Source organism: Triticum aestivum, chromosome 5B (assembly GCF_018294505.1).
Source record: "Triticum aestivum cultivar Chinese Spring chromosome 5B, IWGSC CS RefSeq v2.1, whole genome shotgun sequence".
NCBI classification, from domain to species: Eukaryota; Viridiplantae; Streptophyta; class Magnoliopsida; order Poales; family Poaceae; genus Triticum; species Triticum aestivum.
The window spans coordinates 266,616,497-266,637,325 of record NC_057807.1 but is presented as its reverse complement, the minus strand read 5'-3'; the positions used below and the strand labels follow the sequence as shown (position 1 = coordinate 266,637,325).

At 45.3% G+C, this 20,829-nt stretch overlaps 1 protein-coding gene across 2 annotated transcripts; it reads right to left on the bottom strand.

The window, feature by feature from the left end:
* Positions 1-10,447: 10,447 nt before the first annotated feature.
* LOC123111302 (splicing factor 1) lies at positions 10,448-19,838 on the bottom strand. Of its 2 annotated transcripts, none has more exons than XM_044532059.1 (8): positions 19,629-19,838; positions 19,306-19,504; positions 17,313-17,560; positions 16,829-16,999; positions 16,551-16,707; positions 14,895-15,034; positions 14,753-14,788; positions 10,448-11,779 (listed from the first exon to the last, which is right to left on the bottom strand). In XM_044532059.1, exons 2-8 carry the CDS (start codon positions 19,436-19,438, stop codon positions 10,883-10,885), a joined length of 1,782 nt encoding a protein of 593 aa, XP_044387994.1. In that variant the 5' UTR covers positions 19,439-19,504; positions 19,629-19,838; the 3' UTR covers positions 10,448-10,882. The 2 variants fall into 2 exon arrangements, with proteins under 2 accessions (XP_044387994.1, XP_044387995.1); XM_044532060.1 differs by having other exon boundaries at positions 19,306-19,528; positions 19,629-19,782.
* Between the last annotated feature and the right edge of the window lie 991 nt (positions 19,839-20,829).

Genomic DNA, 20,829 nt, shown 5'->3' with positions numbered 1-20,829 from the left:
CGGGACTTGCCCAAGGAGCAACATGTTGGGGATCGTTGCAGAAATTAAAAAAATTCTATGCATCACCAAGATCAATCTATGGAGAGACTAGCAACGAGAGAGAGGGGAGTGCATCTTCATACCCTTGAAGATCGCGAAATGGAAGCTTTGCAAGAACGCGGATGAAGGAGTCGTACTCGCAGCGATTCAGATCGCGGTTGATTCCGATCTAAGCGCCGAACAACGGCGCCTCCGCGTTCAACACACGTGCAGCACGGGGACGTCTCCTCCTTCTAGATCCAACAAGGGGGAAGGAGAAGTTGGGGAAGAACTCCGGCAGCACGACGGCGTGGTGGTGGAGGAGCAGCGATTCTCCGGCAGGGCTTCGCCAAGCTCAATGGAGGAGGAGGGGGTGTTGGAGAGGGGGAGGGTTGCGCCTTGGATGAGGTGATGCTGCCCTCTCTCCTCCCCTCTATTTATAGGGCGAAGAGGGAAGGGGGCCGGCCCCTCTAGATGAGATCTAGAGAGGGGGCGGCGGCCAAGGGGAGGGGGCTTGCCCCCCAAGCCAAGGGGGGCGCCCCCTTTAGGGTTTCCCCCAAACCCTAGGCGCATGGTCCCTAGGGGGGAATGGCACCCAGCCCACTTAGGGGCTGGTTCCCTTCCACATACAACCCATAGGGCCCTCCGGGGCAGGTGGACCCTCCTGGTGGACCCCCGAAACCCCTTCGGTGGTCCCGGTACAATACCGGCAAACCCCCGAATACTTCCGGTGACCGTATGATGACTTCCCATATATAAATCTTCACCTCCGGACCATTCCGAAACTCCTCGTGACGTCCAGGTTCTCATCCGGGACTCCGAACAACATTCGGTAACCACATACTATTTCCATAACAACTCTAGCGTCACCGAACCTTAAGTGTGTAGACCCCACGGGTTCGGGAATCATGCAGACATGACCAAGATAGCTCTCCGGCCAATAACCAACAATGGGATCTAGATACCCATGTTGGCTCCCACATGTTTCACGATGATCTCATCGGATGAACCACGATGTCGAGGATTCAAGCAATCCCGTATACAATTCCCTTTGTTAATCGGTACGTTACTTGCCCGAAATTCGATCATCGGTATCCCAGTACCTCGTTCAATCTCGTTACCGGCAAGTCACTTTACTCGTTCCGTAATGCATGATCCCGTGACTAACTACTTAGTCACATTGAGCTCATTATGATGATGCTTTACCGAGTGGGCCCAGAGATACCTCTCCGTCATACGGAGTGACAAATCCCAGTCTCGATTTGTGCCAACCCAACAGACACTTTCGGAGATACCTGTAATGCACCTTTATAGTCACCCAGTTACGTTGTGACGTTTGGTACACTCGAAGCAATCCTACGGTATCCGGGAGTTACACAATCTCATGGTCTAAGGAAATGATACCTGACATTAGAAAAGCTTTAGCAAAAGAACTACACGATCTTGTGCTATGCTTAGGATTGGGTCTTGTCCATCACATCATTCTCCTAATGATGTGATCCCGTTATCAATGAGATCCAATGTCCATAGTCAGGAAACTATGACCATCTGTTGATCAACGAGCTAGTCAACTAGAGGCTCACTAGGGACATGTTGTGGTCTATGTATTCACACATGTATTACGGTTTCCGGACAATACAATTATAGCATGCACAATAGACAATTATCATGAACAAGGAAATATAATAATAACCATTTTATTATTGCCTCTAGGGCATATTTCCAACAGTATCCCACTAGCACTAGAGTCAATAATCTAGTTACATTGTGATGAATCGAACACCCATAGAGTTCTGGTGTTGATCATATTTTGCTCGTGGAAGAGGTTTAGTCAACGGATCTGTGACATTCAGATCCGTATGCACTTTACAAATATCTATGTCTCCATCTTGAACATTTTCACGAATGGAGTTAAAGTGACGCTTGATGTGCCTAGTCTTCTTGTGAAACCTGGGCTCCTTGGCAAGGGCAATAGCTCCAGTCATCAGGCCCGACGCATGGGGAATAACTCCTAGGTCGGTAATGAACTCCTTCATCCAGATTGCTTCATGCGCTGCCTCCGAGGCTTCCATGTACTCCGCTTCACATGTAGATCCCGCCATGATGCTTTGCTTGCAACTGCACCAGCTTACTGCCCCACCATTCAAAATATACACGTATCTGGTTTGTGACTTGGAGTCATCCAGATCTGTGTCAAAGCTAGCATCGACGTAACCCTTTACGACGAGCTCTTCGTCACCTCCATTAATGAGAAACATATCCTTAGTCCTTTTCAGGTACTTCAGGATATTCTTGACTGTTGTCCAGTGTTCCATGCCGGGATTACTTTGGTACCTCCCTACCAAACTTACGGCAAGGTTTACATCAGGTCTGGTACACAGCATGGCATACATAATAGACCCTATGGCTGAGGCATGGGGGATGACACTCATATTTTCTCTATCTTCTGCCATGGTCGGGCTTTGAGCCAAGCTCAATTTCACACCTTGCAATACAGGCAAGAACCCTTTCTTGGACTGATCCATATTGAACTTCTTCAATATCTTATCAAGGTATGTGCTTTGTGAAAGACCTATGAGGCATCTCGATCTATCTCTATAGATCTTTATGCCTAATATATAAGCAGCTTCTCCAAGGTCCTTCATTGAAAAATACTTATTCAAGTAGGCCTTTATGCTTTCCAAAAGTTCTATATCATTTCCCATCAATAGTATGTCATCCACATATAATATGAGAAATGCTATAGAGCTCCCACTCACTTTCTTGTAAATGTAGGCTTCTCCATAAGTCTGCATAAACCCAAATGCTTTGATCATTTCATCAAAGCGAATGTTCCAACTCCGAGATGCTTGCACCAGCCCATAGATGGAGCGCTGGAGCTTGCATACCTTGTTAGCATTCTTAGGATCGACAAACCTTCTATCTGCATCATATACAATTCTTCCTTAAGGAAACCGTTAAGGAATGCCGTTTTGACGTCCATTTTCCATATTTCATAATCATAGAATGCGACAATTGCTAACATGATTTGGACGGACTTCAGCTTTGCTATGGGTGAGAAGGTCTCATCGTAGTCAACCCCTTGAACTTGTCGATAACCCTTAGCAGCAAGCCGAGCTTTATAGATGGTAACATTACCATCCGCGCCTGTCTTCTTCTTAAAGATCCATTTATTTTCTATCACTCGCCGATCATCAGGCAAGTCTATCAAAGTCCATACTTTGTTTTCATACATGGATCCTATCTCGGATTGCATGGCTTCAAGCCATTTGTTGGAATCTGGGCCCGCCATCGCTTCTTCATAGTTCAAAGGTTCACCATTGTCTAACAACATGATTTCCAGGACAGGGTTTCCATACCATTCTGGTGTGGAACGTGTCCTTGTGGACCTACGAAGTTCAGTAGCAACTTGATCCGAATTACCTTGATCATCATCATTAACTTCCTCTCTAGTCGGTGCAGGCACCACAGAAACATCTTCCTGAGTTGCGCTACTTTCCGGTTCAAGAGGCAGTACTTCATCAAGTTCTACTTTCCTCCCACTTACTTCTTTCGAGAGAAACTCTTTCTCCAGAAAGGACCCCGTTCTTGGCAACAAAGATCTTGCCTTCGGATCTGAGGTAGAAGGTATACCCAATGGTTTCCTTAGGGTATCCTATGAAGACGCATTTTTCCGACTTGGGTTCGAGCTTTTCAGGTTGAAGTTTCTTGACATAAGCATCGCATCCCCAAACTTTTAGAAACAACAGCTTAGGTTTCTTCCCAAACCATAATTCATACGATGTCGTCTCAACGGATTTAGATGGTGCCCTATTTAAAGTGAATGTGGCTGTCTCTAAAGCATATCCCCAAAATGATAGCGGTAAATCGGTAAGAGACATCATAGATCGCACCATATCCAATAGAGTGCGATTATGATGTTCGGACACACCATTACGCTGAGGTGTTCCAGGCGGCGTGAGTTGTGAAACAATTCTACATTTCCTTAAGTGTGTACCAAATTCGTGACTCAAATATTCTCCCCCATGATCTGATCGTAAGAACTTTATTTTTCTGTCACGTTGATTCTCTACCTCACTCTGAAATTCTTTGAACTTTTCAAAGGTCTCAGACTTGTGTTTTTTTTTTGAGGGGGGCTCAGACTTGTTTATTAAGTAGACATACCCATATCTACTTAAGTCATCAGTGAGGGTGAGAACATAACGATAGCCACCGCGAGCCTCAACGCTCATTGGACCGCACACATCAGTATGTATGATTTCCAACAAGTTGGTTGCTCGCTCCATTGTTCCGGAGAACGGAGTCTTGGTCATCTTGCCCATGAGGCATGGTTCGCATGTGTCAAATGATTCATAATCAAGAGACTCCAAAAGTCCATCTGCATGGAGCTTCTTCATGCGTTTGACACCAATGTGACCAAGGCGGCAGTGCCACAAGTATGTGGGACTATCATTATTAACCTTATATTTTTTGGTATTCACACTATGAATATGTGTAACATCACGTTCGAGATTCAATAAGAATAAACCATTGACCAGCGGGGCATGACATAAAACATATCTCTCATATAAATAGAACAACCATTATTCTTGGATTTAAATGAGTAGCCATCTCGCATTAAACGAGATCCAGATACAATGTTCATACTTAAAGCTGGCACTAAATAAAAATTATTGAGGTTTAAAACTAATCCCGTAGGTAAATGTAGAGGTAGCGTGCCGACGGCGATCATATCGACCTTGGAACCATTCCCTACGCGCATCGTCACCTCGTTCTTCGCCAGTCTCCGCTTATTTCGCAGCTCTTGTTTTGAGTTACAAATATGAGCAACCGCACCGGTATCAAATACTCAGGAGCTACTACGAGTACTGGTAAGGTACACATCAATAACATGTATATCACATGTACCTTTGGTGTTGCCGGCCTCCTTGCCCGCTAAGTACTTGGGGCAGTTCCACTTCCAGTGACCGTTTCCCTTGTAATAAAAGCACTCAGTCTCAGGTTTGCGTCCATGCTTTGGCTTCTTCCCGGCAACTGGCTTACCGGGAGCGGAAACTTCCTTGCTGTCCTTTTTGAAGTTCTTACCCTTGCCTTTCTTGAAACTAGTGGTTTTATTGACCATCAATACTTGATGTTCCTTTTTGATCTCCACCTCCGCTGATTTCAGCATTAAAAATACCTCAGGAATGGTTTTCACCATACCCTGCATATTGAAATTCATCACAAAGCTCTTGTAGCTAGGTGGAAGCGACTGAAGGATTCTGTCAATGACCGCGTCATCCGGGAGATTAACTCCCAGCTGAGACAAGCGGTTGTGCAACCCAGACATTTTGAGTATGTGCTCACTGACAAAACTATTCTCCTCCATCTTACAACTGTAGAACTTGTCGGAGACTTCATATCTCTCAACTCGGGCATGAGCTTGGAAAACCATTTTCAGCTCTTGGAACATCTCATATGCTCCGTGCTGCTCAAAACGCTTTTGGAGCCCCGATTCTAAGCTATAAAGCATGCCGCATTGAACCAGGGAGTAATCATCACTACGCGACTGCCAGGCATTCATAACGTCTTGAGTTGATGGGAAAATAGGTGCTTCACCTAGCGGTGCATCAAGGACATATGCTTTCTTGGCAGCTATGAGGATGATCCTCAAGTTACGGACCCAGTCCGTATAGTTGCTACCATCGTCTTTCAGCTTGGTTTTCTCTAGGAACGCATTGAAGTTGAGGGCAACATTAGCGTGGGCCATTTGATCTACAAGACATATTGCAAAGATTTTTAGACTAAGTTCATGATAATTAAGTTCATCTAATCAGATTATTTAATGAACTCCCACTCAGATAGACATCCCTCTAGTCATCTAAGTGATACATGATCCGAGTCAACTAGGCCGTGTCTGATCATCACGTGAGACGGACTAGTCATCATTCGTGAACATCTTCATGTTGATCATATCTACTATACGACTCATGTTTGAACTTTCGGTCTCTTGTGTTCTGAGGCCATGTCTATACATGCTAGGCTCGTCAAGTCAACCTAAGTGTTCTGCATGTGTAAATCTGGCTTACACCTGTTGTATGCGAACGTTAGAATCTATCACACCCGATCATCACGTGGTGCTTCGAAACAACGAACTTTCGCAATGGTGCACAGTTAGGGGGAACACTTTCTTGAAATTTTATGAGGGATCATCTTATTTATGCTACCGTCGTTCTAAGCAAATAAGATGCAAACTCATGATAAACATCACATGCAATCAAATAGTGACATGATATGGCCAATATCATTTTGCTCCTTTTGATCTCCATCTTCGGGGCGCCATGATCATCATCGTCAACGGCATGACACCATGATCTCCATCATCGTGTCTTCATGAAGTTGTCTCGCCAACTGTTACTTCTACTACTATGGCTAACGGTTAGCAATAAAGTGAAGTAATTACATGGCGTTTTCAGTGACATGCAGGTCATACAATAAATTAAGACAACTCCTATGGCTCCTGCCGGTTGTCATACTCATAGACATGCAAGTCATGATTCCTATTACAAGAACATGATCAATCTCATACATCACATATATATCATTCATCACATCATTTTGGCCATATCACATCACATGGCATATGCTGCAAGAACAAGTTAGACGTCCTCTAATATTGTTGTTGCAAGTTTTTACGTGGCTGCTATAGATTTCTAGCAAGAACGTTTCTTACCTACGCCAAAACCACAACGTGATATACCAATTGCTATTTACCCTTCATAAGGACCCTTTTATCGAATCCGATCCGACTAAAGTGGGAGAGACAGACACTCGCTAGCCATCTTATGCAACTAGTGCATGTCAGTCGGTGGAACCTGTTTCACGTAAGCGTACGTGTAAGGTCGGTCCGGGCCGCTTCATCCCACGATGCCGCCGAATCAAGATAAGACTAGTAATGGCAAGTATATTGACAAATCGACGCCCACAACAACTTGTGTTCTACTCGTGCATAGAAACTACGCATAGACCTAGCTCTGATACCACTGTTGGGATCGTTGCAGAAATTAAAAAAAATTTACGCATCACCAAGATCAATCTATGGAGAGACTAGCAACGAGAGAGAGGGGAGTGCATCTTCATACCCTTGAAGATCGTGAAACGGAAGCGTTGCAAGAACGCGGATGAAGAAGTCGTACTCGCAGCGATTCAGATCGCGGTTGATTCCGATCTAAGCGCCGAACAACGGCGCCTCCGCGTTCAACACACGTGCAGCACGGGGACGTCTCCTCCTTCTTGATCCAGCAAGGGGGAAGGAGAAGTTGGGGAAGAACTTCGGCAGCACGACGGCGTGGTGGTGAAGGAGCAGCGGTTCTCCGGCAGGGCTTCGCCAAGCTCAAAGAAGGAGGAGGGGGTGTTGGAGAGGGGGAGGGTTGCGCCTTGGATGAGGTGCTGCCCTCCCTCCTCCCCTCTATTTATAGGGCGAAGGGGGAAGGGGGCCGGCCCCTCTAGATGAGATCTAGAGGGGGGGCGGCGGCCGGGGGGGGGGGGCTTGCCCCCCAAGCCAAGGGGGGCGCCCCCTTTAGGGTTTCCCCCAAACCCTAGGCGCATGGGCCCTAGGGGGGAATGGCGCCCAGCCCACTTAGGGGCTGGTTCCCTTCCACATACAGCCCATAGGGCCCTCCGGGGCAGGTGGACCCTCCCGGTGGACCCCCGGAACCCCTTCGGTGGTCCCGGTACAATACCGGCAAACCCCCGAATACTTCCGGTGACCGTATGATGACTTTCCATATATAAATCTTCACCTCCGGACCATTCCGGAACTCCTCGTGACGTCCGGGATCTCATCCAGGACTCCGAACAACATTCGCTAACCACATACTATTTCCCATAACAACTCTAGCGTCACCGAACCTTAAGTGCGTAGACCCTACGAGTTCGGGAATCATGCAGACATGACCGAGACATCTCTCCGGCCAATAACCAACAGCAGGATCTGGATACCCATGTTGGCTCCCACATGTTCCACGATGATCTCATCGGATGAACCACGATGTCGAGGATTCAAGCAATCCCGTATATAATTCCCTTTGTCAATCATTACGTTACTTGCCCGAGATTCGATCGTCGGTATCCCAATACCTCGTTCAATCTCGTTACCGGCAAGTCACTTTACTCGTTCCGTAATGCATGATCCCGTGACTAACTACTTAGTCACATTGAGCTCATTATGATGATGCATTACCGAGTGGGCCCAGAGATACCTCTCTGTCATACGGAGTGACAAATCCCAGTCTCGATTCGTGCCAACCCAATAGACATTTTCGGAGATACCTGTAATGCACCTTTATAGCCACCCAGTTACGTTGTGATGTTTGGTACACCCAAAGCATTCCTACGGTATCCGGAGTTACACAATCTCATGGTCTAAGGAAATGATACTTGACATTAGAAAAGCTTTAGCAAACGAACTACACGGTCTTGTGTTATGCTTAGGATTGGGTCTTGTCCATCACATCATTCTCCTAATGATGTGATCCCGTTATCAATGACATCCAATGTCCATAGTCAGAAAACCATGACCATCTGTTGATCAACGAGCTAGTCAACTAAAGGCTCACTAGGGACATGTTGTGATCTATGTATTCACACATGTATTACGGTTTCCGGTCAATACAATTATAGCATGAACAATAGACAATTATCATGAACAAGGAAATATAATAATAACCATTTTATTATTGCCTCTAGGGCATATTTCCAACACAACCAACCCCGGGCAGGAGGACCACGTCAAACTCCTGCCCTGGCGACAAACCCACGTCGCCGGCACACTGCCAGCAACCGCACCCCAAAAAGGCAGATGCCTCCACATCAGGCGGGGGCTGCTCTTGGCAGCTGACAACTCTAGCCACCGAGCAGCTTCTGGCGCCCCGCCCCCCATCGACTCCTCAATAAAGCCCCGTTCCCTTCGCCTAACCAAAGGCCATCACGAACCACCCCCTAACCCCGCCTCCATGCCCGCGAGAAGGGACCAAAGCACCACCACAGGTCGTCGGCCATCGGATCTCATGCCAACCACCAGACTCGGCCCGTGCTCACCACACATGGCCACCTAACGGACCATCAGATCCGTTGGTGTCATCCGCGCCACCCCTACACCATCCCAGCAAGGAACAACGCCCGTAGAGTACGCATCCGCCGGAGACGCACCATGCAGCAGTGCACCACGCCGCCGCTATCGGCGTCGCGCAACCGCATGAGGAGGTCGTCCCGTGACAGCCCGCCCCAAGGGACCGACGCCGCCTATGCCTGCCAGGCTTTGCCCAACGCGGGGGGAGGGGGGGAGGAGGGGGGTGGCCCCTGCCGCTCGCGGAAGTGGGTCGGGCGAGATATAGGAACCAAAGAGAGAATTGGTCACGGGTAACTTACATTTGGATCGTCCCCAAACCCATCCGAAGCTACCTACAGTAGCTAGTTTCCACGAGATTTTATTCGAGAAACGGGATTCAGATCTCGTGGCGACACGTTCCTATATGCTATGCCTGCCTCATGACTCCTCCATCCCATCATCCACGGCCAAGAAAAGAAACGAAGAAGGGAGAAGCGCGTGCATGTTCTCTGCATGTTCCTTCCCGCCAAGTAGCTAGCGAGAGTGTGAGCACCAACGCATAAAGAGGCACGCCACTCCGATCTCTCCAGACTCCACCTCCTAGGTCATGATGATGGCTCAGCGCAGAGTGCTCCTCCTCCTTCTCTCCACCATCTTCGTCCTCCAGCTCCTCCTCCCGGGGTCTAAAGCCGCAGCAGCGCCGACGACCACCTCGCCTCTCGACAACGACGGCGGCACTGCCGCTGCACAGCGACAAGCGTCCTCGCAGAGTCGCCGCCGTCGACCCACGGCCGCTAGGAGGCTGCTGCTGCAGCAGCAGCCAGGCGGCGCCACGGCCACAATCTCCTTCGACGTCAATGGCGCCCGTCACGCGGCCGCGGCGGCTAACGCGAAGCCGAGCGTGGAGTTCAACGCCGGCGTGAAGCCGCTGCCGCCTGTGGGGAGATCAAATGCAAATCCCAGGAATAATTAGTTGGTTGGTCATCAGCTAGCTAGCAGGCGAGCAGCCTCTTGGTTCCCTCTCTTAATTACCTAGCACTCACAGGAGTAGTAGTTGGAGACTATTTTTTGTGTATAGACTATTTTTTTTTGTATAGATACTAACTAGATATGAGTTCTGCTGTTCAATGAAACTGTTTTGATGGATTTCCTTGCCTCCAATTTTGTTGATTTAACCTCTCTTGAATTACCACTCTTATTCTAAACCAGCTCCACTTCTGCTAATTTCAACCCTCTTGGTCCTGGATCATCACTCGTTACTCTGAATTGACAGCACATCCCAACTGTCACTCAGAAAGAACCAACCCAATGAAAAACAGCAAACTTGCAAAAGAAACAACATATTAAACGAAACACTATATTTAAATCAATAAATAAATGTAAACAAATGTTAGTCTAAATGATTTAAAATTAAACAAAACATGATCTATGAGACTATAAGTCTATAACATGTGTTCCAAAGCCACTGGTAAGTTCTCACGTTGAGGAGCCCAATGTTCCACTGTTTGGGCAACTCTTCAAGCAGCAGCATTTGTTTGCCTCAGAACCAATTAAGGAGCTACAGATCAACGAAGAGTCTTAACCACTTCATATGATGAACCTCCTCATACCAAAACGGAAAAGTTACCAGTTATACATCACACAAACCACCCACCTATTCTACAAACCTTTCGGACTCATAAGCATTGATGATCCTGCTTGCCTGCAGACCTGCCAACTAACACTCTGGAATTATTGCTTAATATACACCTTTTAAGCCCGACAGTTGCTATGTAATCATTGCCGCTGGACCGACGGTGATTGCTGCATCTGAACCGGAGGGAAGAACCCAATGCCTGGTGTTGGAAAGAAGCCAGTTGATGTTGGAGATTGCTGCGGTGCCTGTGGAGACTGCTGCTGCTGCTGGGTCTGGCTCTGATTCTGGGCTGGTGAAAGAGGAGGTGGAGGTGGCGGTCCACTTGGCCTTGGATAACCTGGAGGTAGCATGTTCGGCAGTGGAGGTGGCATAGAGCTGGCCAACATCCCAAAAGGTCCCATTCCGAACATTCCTCCACCATTTTGACTGAATTGCTGCAGAAGTGGCGGCAGCATAGGTGGCAGTGGAGGGGGAGGTGGTGGAAATGCGCCCGGTGCTTGATTTGCCTGCATCGATGACTGCATGCCTCCAAGAGAAGTAGGCGCTGCTCCATTCTGCTGGGCAGCCTGTGGCAGTTGCCCAAAGAAAAGGGGAGCACCCATATCACCGGTTTGAGTAGGATTCTCAATTCTAGGCCTCTTTGGTATCTGGAAGCCTGGAGGCCCTTCCGAGAGCTCTACGGAAGGCGAGCCGCCATTCATGGAAGCAGCTTGTTCAGCAGCAAGGGAGGCCAAAATGGAGGAGAGCACCTGCTCCGGAGATGCCAAAGATGCAAGTTTATCTGCCATAGCTGCTGCCGTTTTCTTGGGCTCATCATCTGCAGCAGTGGCTGTGGCGGAAAGCAGGATTGCTGGATGTGGTGGTTGAAACTGGGGAGTTATTGGGCTTATTGCTGCATTCTGCATCATCGCAGCAGTCTGCTCTGACGGAATTGTGGTCATGAGCGTACTAGAACTAGACCATGCCCCATTAGTGGCATGGGCACCACCAAATCGTTGTCTTAGTTGCGCGGCATGTTCAGCCTCTGCTCGACCAACCTGTGTCAATTAAATCCAATTAGCTGCAAATCACTTAAGTAATTTCTTAAATAACTCCTAAAACGGACACTACAGAGACAGACAAAAATAGTGCAAACTGAGATGGTAGATAGCAATGTTGAAGAAAGTTAATTGTAACCTCATACAAAAACTACAGTAACAAGTGACCAGAAATTGATACTAGATATGCAGAGAACCTACATGTTTGGGTTCTGAACATGCAAACATATCCCTCCCAAGATAGCCCCCAAACTGTCTAATGCAAGCTGGTTAGCTTCACAACTCATAAGAACATGTAACCTGAAGCAGTCTAAGCGGGAGGTGACTTGCTGTATTGAAAAAGCCTGTTTGGGTTCTGAACATGTAAACATATCCCTCCCAAGAGAGCTCCCAAACTGTCTAATGCAAGCTGGTTAGCTTCACAACTCATAAGAACATGTAATCCGAAGCAGTCTAAGCGGGAGGTGGCTTGCTGTAATGAAAAAGCCTCCTGGCAATGGGAGCTTGCAAACCATAAGAGGCAGATTTGTGCTTGAAGTGGGTAGTTAAAACATGTCAGTCAACATTTACCCACTTCCCAATCAGACCATGGCTAGCTTAGTAGCTTCCAGTGCAAAGCAGAACCGTACTGCAGATTCAGTAGTTGTTACCTACCCTGTTAGAGGGACTCTGCCAGATCCCTTAAAAGCTACTCCCTCCGTTCCAAAATAGATGACCCAACTTTGTACTAACTTTATACTAAACTTTGGGGGGGGGGGGGGGGGGGGGATTTCGTTTACAGAATTTACCCCTACCTTGGCAGATCCCCTAAACGTATAACTCCTTATATAATTATAAGGAAACATCCCTTGAAAAGGACACCCTCTGGACTATGTTTAGTCCAACGAGGGCAACTCTCAGAATAAACAGGGGATACGCTCGGCTCCCGTCCGACCACACCGCCACCACCGGAACCCACACCGCCGGCTGTCCGCCGCCCCGATGACCGAGAAAATGGGACCCCTCCCCCTCCAGCCACCCTCGCTGACACCAGAATCCCGCCGACGGCGGAGAATTTGGCTCCAGCGCCGCCGCACTTATTGAACAGCCACAGGAGCCACCGCGTCTGGTGTGCTTCGCCATCATGGGCTTCATCACGCACAAGCTCGCACAAGCCATGCTGCTCGCCGCACCAGCCTGCGCCGTGGCCACCGCTCTGAGGCCAATGCACGCCTCTTCGCCGCCGACAACAGCCTCCCCGCAGACGCACGCCTGCACGGCTCCTACGAGGCGCTCCTCGACGACCCAGTTCCTGTCCAAGCCACTCGCTTGGGGGCGACAGTCAGCGTTCGAACACAACTGGTACCTCGAGGAGGCGGCGGGGCAGTCACACCCCGGATCCATCGCACGGAAGGCCTTCTTTGAGGAGCACTACGCCAGGAAGCGGAAGAGCGCCAATATTGACGAGGATGTCGAGGACGACGAGGGGCGTGATGTTGAAGCGGAGGCTACTTATGGCGGCGTTGAGGCCTGGTCGGCAGACTCCTCGTGTATGACGGATGAGCCTGCTGAGGAGGAGCCCGCAGTGTAGATTCGGGATGCTCCGGATTGCGGCGCCATTGTAATGCGTCTCAAGAGCTGACAAACCGGATTGTGGCGACATTGTCACACAAGCAGCATGAGCTGCAAGTTGCTGAAGCGACAAATGGGTTGCAGTTGGATACTGAATACATCGTGGCTGCTGTTCATACTTTGAGAAGCAACCGTTGCAGCTGACTTCTCAAATGAGAATTTTGTTCATAATGTGCAGTTCAATGGTACCAAGGCCCCGTTCGGATCTCCTCCATGATCCAGCTTCCCGAGAAGCCAGCGAGAAGCCACCCGAACGGGACAGCTCCAAGAATCACGCTTCTGGAGAACGAACGACCCACAGTGCAAATTTCTGGAGCAGCCGAAGCGCAGCTTCGCGTAAACGAGAAGGGGAAGTTGCTTTAAATTACGTTGGGATGCCCTTCCGAAGTGGCATCCGCGAAACATTTTCTTTTCCTCGTACAGTTTCCTCTCGTGATGAGCCACCAAACTGGGCCTTGGGCTCGCTTTCTGGGCTGTCAGCCCATTCTGACCGAGAAGAGCTGCTCGGTGCTGCCGAACGCATCTTTCTCCCTTCGGAAGCTGGCGGCGGCTGGCTTCTCAGGAAGCTAGCTATTCCGTGAAGCTGGAGAAGATCCGAACGGGCTCCAAGTATTTCAGAGCATGTGAAGTATTTGCAGGAGAGTTCGATTGTCAATCAGGGTATACCAGATTCTGTCAAGAAAAAGAGGCATCCGAAAAAAGAGGGTACTAGAGCTGAGTGTGTGTATGTAGTGTAGGCATTTGATGAATTGTGTGAGCCAAATATAAATATGGGGGATTAAGTTTTAGGGGATCTGCTAGATGAATCAAACTTTAATCCCCTAAAAACTATAAGGAAATGGGATGCGTTTTGAACTTTTAGGATAGGGGATCTGCTAGAGATGCTCTTAGAGAGGATTCTCCTTGCAAACACAACTATGTCATAGGATTCTCTTTGCATATACACGTGCTTCTTATATTGTTTTCTTTCTTTAACAGTTATTACACTACTCAATACTTACCCAAAAATCTGCAAACTTCAACAGAATGTCAATGACACGGCAAAATCCTAGCTATGCCTACATATCATGGGGCTCTTAACAAGCATCAAGTTTCTATAATGGTGGCCAAATCATCGCAAGATGGACAAATATGGCCGGCACAAGGCAAACAGGAACCATAATGAGGACGCTGATGAATCCAATAAAATGCACAACACAATCATGTGTTTCCCTGGCGAACTTTCACTTCTAGTTGAGCAATAAGAGCAAAAGCCATCAGAAAAAAATAATGACCGCGGATGTGATCTCCCAGGCCAGATCAAGAGTTCATGACAGATGAAAAAGGATGATACCATGTAGTGGGTATGAGAATATTACTTACTTGCAACTGATTGCGAAGAAGCTCCGACTTTTTTTCCTACATACAAAAAAGAAAGAATATAAAGCTTTGTTTGCAAGCTAGATGGTATGCATAAACAATCAGGATAGAACATTTCAAAGATGATAAAAAAGGTTCTAAGGACCTCTTCACTAAGGGCTTCTTTTAGGTTACTGATCAGGGTTATCCTTGCCGCATCAACACTTTCAAGTTGCTCAATGCACTGCTTCAGGATTGCTTCCTGTTCTTGAAGGTTGGATATCAGTGACGACACTTGCTGGATGTCTACAGAAAAAATTACTCGAGCATTAGTACTACCTATTGGATACTTATACTCAGGTGATGAAGTGAAAACAAATTATGATGTCGCATTGTATTATACTCCCTCTGTAAAGAAATATAAGAGCGTTTAGATCAATAAAGAGTGATCTAAACGCTCTTATATTTCTTTACGGAGGGAGTACTGTCAAAGCATCAGAATTTTTTCGAGTCCAGTTTTTTCTTACTCTGGAGACCCAGAATTCTAGTGTAATTTCAGGTTCCAGATTATTAGAGGTGAATAGCTCAAGAACATGGCTAGGGGAACTACTAATAGGAGCCTATTCTTGTACTCTATAAACCATGCAAAATATGTACTCCCTCCGTTCCCAAATATAAGTCTTTTTAGATATTCCAATACGGACTATATACGGAGCAAAATGAGTGAATCTACATTGTAAAATATGTCTATATACATCCGTATGTAGTTCGTACTGAAATCTTTAAAAAAGACTTATATTTAGGGAAGGATGGAGTATATGGTTTTGATATTAGCATGCAAACTACAATTATGACAAAATGGACATCAAAGAGCCACTATTTCAATGCATAACATGCAAAGAACGTGGAAGTTGTGTATTAAAGGAATACAAATACATTAACCATCCTCATTTCTTTCATTTAACGTGCCCACGTGATCACGGCATTATGAACGATTCATCAACATACAAATCCTCTCCATTTCGATTATTTTTTCTCAAGAACACCCACCAAATCGTATGTAACGAAATTGTGTTCCCCACTAACCTATTTCACTCAACATGCAAAAAACATCCACCTCAACATGCAATCATGCATGGAAAAGACCCACCTCAACATGCAACCATTCATGGCAAAAGACCCACCTCAGCATGCAACCATGCATGGGAAAAGACCAACCTCAACACGCAGCCATTCATGACAAAAGACGCACCTCAACATGCAACCATGCATGGGAAAAGACCAACCTCAATACGCAGCCATTCATGGCAAAAGACGCACCCCAACATGCAGCCATGCATGGGAAAACTATTATGCTACATATATTCAATAATATTTTGCGCTATACAATAATCAAATATAAAAAAGGGCAGCCCGGTGCACATAGCTCCTGCTTGCGCAGGGGTCCGGGGAAGGGTCAAATAGATAGTCAAAAAACTCAAATATACATACATACATACATACATACATACATACATACATACATACATATATATATATATATATATATATATATATATATGTTCAGTTTTAGTTCTCGTATTATTAATCCAAATATTCATGTTCCAATCTCATTGAAATATATTCAATTCCTGCAGCAGCGTGGGGTAGCATGTAGTAGCTTTAAATAGTGATGGAACTGGATGTAAAATAGTACTGTAACAATCATGACACAAGACACATCAAGATAACAAACGCAAGAAAAAAAAGCGAGTTAAACATTACACAATGGCAGGCAGTTGTCCCTAACATTTGGACTTAGTGAAGCAAGCAAAATCCTTACCATTAGTACAAGCCTCATCTACATCTTTATTCATCTTCTCCAAAACACTCACTGTAATCTTACATTTGTTTAAAGCTGTGTCTTCGTCAAAATATTGATCAAGTACAGATTGGTATGCAGTTATAATCTTTTCAGGCATCCCGCTAACAGTCAGTTTCTACAGTGAAAGACAAACAACAACACGAGCTATCACTCCCAAATTCATCCCAATATACTGAATCAATAATAAGTACAAGAGGAACAAAAATGATGTCAGTGGAAAACAATTGACACTTTACTTTTATTATTGGACCGGTATCCCTCTGAGAAGATTTCGAAACTGAAGAGGGCTTGGAGGTAGGATTTGAAGTAGTGCTGTTGTTATTTAATGGAGGAGGATTGTCACCAAGAATGTCCTTCAGACTTTCACTCCGTGTTCCAAAAACCTTCCGCTCGTCCCAAATCCCTATCTGCAGATACAGCCCAACAAAATTGAGAAGTTATTCTTTTGGACCTTGACCTTGCAATCACAATAATGAATTTATTTCTTAAATTCACCACAAAAGGTAATTTCACTCTTGCAGTGCGTGAATATCAGGATAATAGATGAATAGTCAAAATAAAATACAACAGCATGATATGCACCCTAATAGTTCGCTAAACAACTAAGTTGATGGTAACTGTAGCATTATGATGGCACCGCCACATTTCACCCCCTCAGAATTCCTGGAAAAGTCTAGAGAACAAATGGACTTTCTTAACTATGAAATAGAAGCAACTTACTAATCTTGCCACTACTTTCTTTCCATCTTGTCCCCCATTTTCGTAGAAATCTTTCAGTAACCCAGGAAGAATCCTCCAGAACTCATTCACAAATTCTCCTCCCTTGCGTTTGCTGTTTTGCAGGATGTCATTTGACAGATACAGGAATGATACTTTCTTATCGGTTGTTGCATTATTAAACTGCCTCTGCCATGTATCGACAACCCTTCTGGCTCTCTTTCGATGAAATATGCACCAATTTGAAAGTGCTGCTTACGAATAAAGGAATACAATAGACAAGCTACGGCAGTATACATTGCATAGCAAAGGATAAAGAAAAGCAACTAACTAAAGCTGGCATTCGATACTCCAGAAAACTGGAATTTATCCATGCCATACGAAAATATAATCATAGCACAGGATGTAAGTAAATCAAAGTTGAGTATACCATCATATAAGAAAGTGGGACACATACTCATACTTCCACATGTTAATACAGAATTCTTTGCCATATCTGTAACCTGGCCAACCACATGTTAATATCGCACTCTCAGTCATCCCGTTTGACTTTCATAATTAACGTTTTTGCATATTAAATACCTACTGGCAGAATTAGAAGGGTTGGAGGCCACAAAAGGAGGGAATACTATGCTTAAAAACTCGAGTCATTTGCAAAGAAACACACCAAAGTTTGTATTTTGTAGCTTCAGAAGACTTGATTAAAAGTTTGAAATGATAAACAAAGAGTAACTTTTAAGTTTTTAAAATGGTATAACATTAGCATATAGCATGTATAGCATGACGTGCCTTAGACTTATTTACAGAAGACACAAGCACAAAGATATGCAAACAATCATATGATCCGCATTTTTGTCCATGCAAAAGCATTTGCATGATGAATGCTCTCTTCTTCCTCAAACTCCAAATATACTCTTTCCAATAAATTGTCTATTGTGATTGTGTAACCAATGATGGTGTAAGATACAGTTCAGCCAACTGATTAACTGGCTCAAAGTCAAGGGCATATGATCAATAACATTAAAAAAGTTGAGATATTTTGCCAATGCAACCTCAGTGGATCAGTGCAGAAAAATGTTACTGCAATCCTGGAGACATAATAGATACATACCATCAAAATAATTATGCCATAAAGATTGTTCAAGCAACTAACCAAGGGGAGTGGGGTAGGTCAACTGGCAACCAGAAGGAATAGTTTGATTTTTTGAACCACATTCTAACTCTAATCCCATGTTAGAGGAAGCGGCGACGTTAAAAGTTGTGCAGACTAATTTGCTAGCTGGGCAACGAGAACTCCAGGCAACCTAGAGAGGGCTACTGCACTGCAACTTAGACTCCTAACAGTTCCTGCCATCACATGTCATTTCTTGTAGAGACCATCATTCAAAGTCAACAGTGCTAAACATATTTACCCCAGGATTTAAAATAGAAGGAAAGCAAGCATTGACAGCACAAACACAAGTACTCAACAAACCAAAATTACCACACAAATTTTCTTTCAGACAAAAAGTTACGACACGAACTTGATACGCCCCGATACTGATTGAATATCCGAAACATGTACTCAGGCTCATTTATATACATTTCAAATACGACAGGTAAAACTAAGTTTCTCATATAAGAAGCCTGGGAGATCAAAATAATAATCCAGGAGCTACAGAGATATTAGTCAGTTTACAACTACACCCATATGCATTCTTATGAGTTGTACTCGTGCTTTCCATCAAAAAAAAAAAGTTGTACTTGTGCACACCAATAAACAATACTAAGCATTTATGGAGAAAAAAAGACCGTTCAAATAAACCAATCAAATGGCGCAGGCATGGAACACCACGGGATCTTGTAGGCCAGTTTTTTGTCCTCTTCCACCTTGCAGTTTAGGGTTCTATTCACCATAATACTAAAACAAGCAAGACTACAACAAGGAGAAACCACAAGCTATGCTGCTGAATTTGCGAGCGTGCGATAAGGACGTCTGAATAAATAAAAAGGATACTCTGGATGCTCGCCGCTGAGCTGCTGAGCTTATTGAGCTTCTCGGAGAGCCTCTCCTCGGTGAACGAGCCGCCGCCGCCGCCGCCGCCGCCGCCAGTTGGTTCCGCCTTTGCATCTGCCTTCGCGGCCGCCATCAGGAAGGCTCCGCCTAAGTCCGCTCCTTCGCGGGCCCGCTAAAACCCTAGAGAAATATGTACTCCCTGCGCGGGCAAGATCGAATCAATCTTGGCGCAGAAAAATCGCGAGAAGAAGATATCAGGAATCCCGGAGAGTTCCGGTTAAAGGCTGGAGCTTATCAGAGAATATGGGTAGAGAGGTGCTAACCACGGTTGCGAGCTCCCGAGCTTGAATTTGCCGCCGAAGAGGAGAGGGCGGAGGGGAAGGGGAAGGGGCCTGGGAAGGCGAGGGAGGGTTTGTTCTGGTTTTGGGGTGGTTTCTCTCTGGTCTGTGTTCCCTCTTCGGGCTAGTTTTGCTGCCTAAGAATTCAAGATTGGGGTTTTATTAAGTTGAAAATACAAATAATAATTGTAAAAGAAATCAAATATAAAGCTAAATACAAACAATTAATTAATATAATAATATATCGAAGAAACGGAAGACCACGTGAACCACGGAAACGCATCCGTTACTATTTCTACTCTTAAAGCCGTATACGCCTGTCTGTGAGCTGTAAAGCGGGTGATAAGATAGAACTCGTGAACAATGAACGGAAACGCGTCCGATACAAGTTACCATTTCTACTCTTAGAACCGTCTATGCGCGTTTGTGAGTTGTAAAGCGAGTGATAAGATAGAACTGATGAACAATAAATGAAAACGCGTCAGAGACAAGTTACCAGTTCTACTCTTAAACACGTCTACGTCTGTTTGTGAGTTGTAAAGTAGGTGATAAGATAGAACTCGTGAACAATAGAGATAAGTATGGGAACCATCTACTCGTGTGTGACCGCACTGCTCGCGGCCGTCGAAAATTACTACTTTGAAGATATAATAATAGTAACACAATAATATATACAATGCCCCGCAAAAAAATGATATGTACAATGTACAATAAACTGAGGAGCGATAAAACAATGTTATAATCTAATCTCTATAGGTTTGAGTTATCGATAATTTCAAATATGAAAAACCTTAAATGTGTGATTTTGACAATCATATGTTAATCCTAAAGATTCAAGTTGTCGATGATTTTATCCTTAACCAAGATTCATATGATCCGAGTGGGGAAATGAGTTATTTGTTTTTGATCATTTTAAAGATAACACACTCGGTAAAGATGATTAAGCATGTGAAACCTTAACACGCTTGTTTATTTTATTGTTCTTAGTTACTACTACTAGAAAATACTTAGTGTGTCGTTGTTGTAGGATCGAAAGTAGGTATAGAGGGGGGTGATTAGACTACTTGACCAAATAAAAAATCTAACATTTTCCTGATTTTAGTTGTGAGCAGATTTTAGCAATTAACACAAGTCAAGCAATTAACCTACACATGCAATTCTAAGAGTGTAGCAGCGGAAAGTAAAA

Coding starts and splice junctions, on each gene's coding strand:
- LOC123111302 (XM_044532059.1), bottom strand. CDS start 19,438: ATGGCGGCCGCGAAGGCAGATGCAAAGGCGGAACCAACTGGCGGCGGC. Junction 17,000..17,312: donor AGAAAGTAGTGGCAAGATTA/GTAAGTTGCTTC, acceptor CTGTATCTGCAG/ATAGGGATTTGGGACGAGCG. Junction 16,708..16,828: donor ATACCGGTCCAATAATAAAA/GTAAAGTGTCAA, acceptor CTTTCACTGTAG/AAACTGACTGTTAGCGGGAT.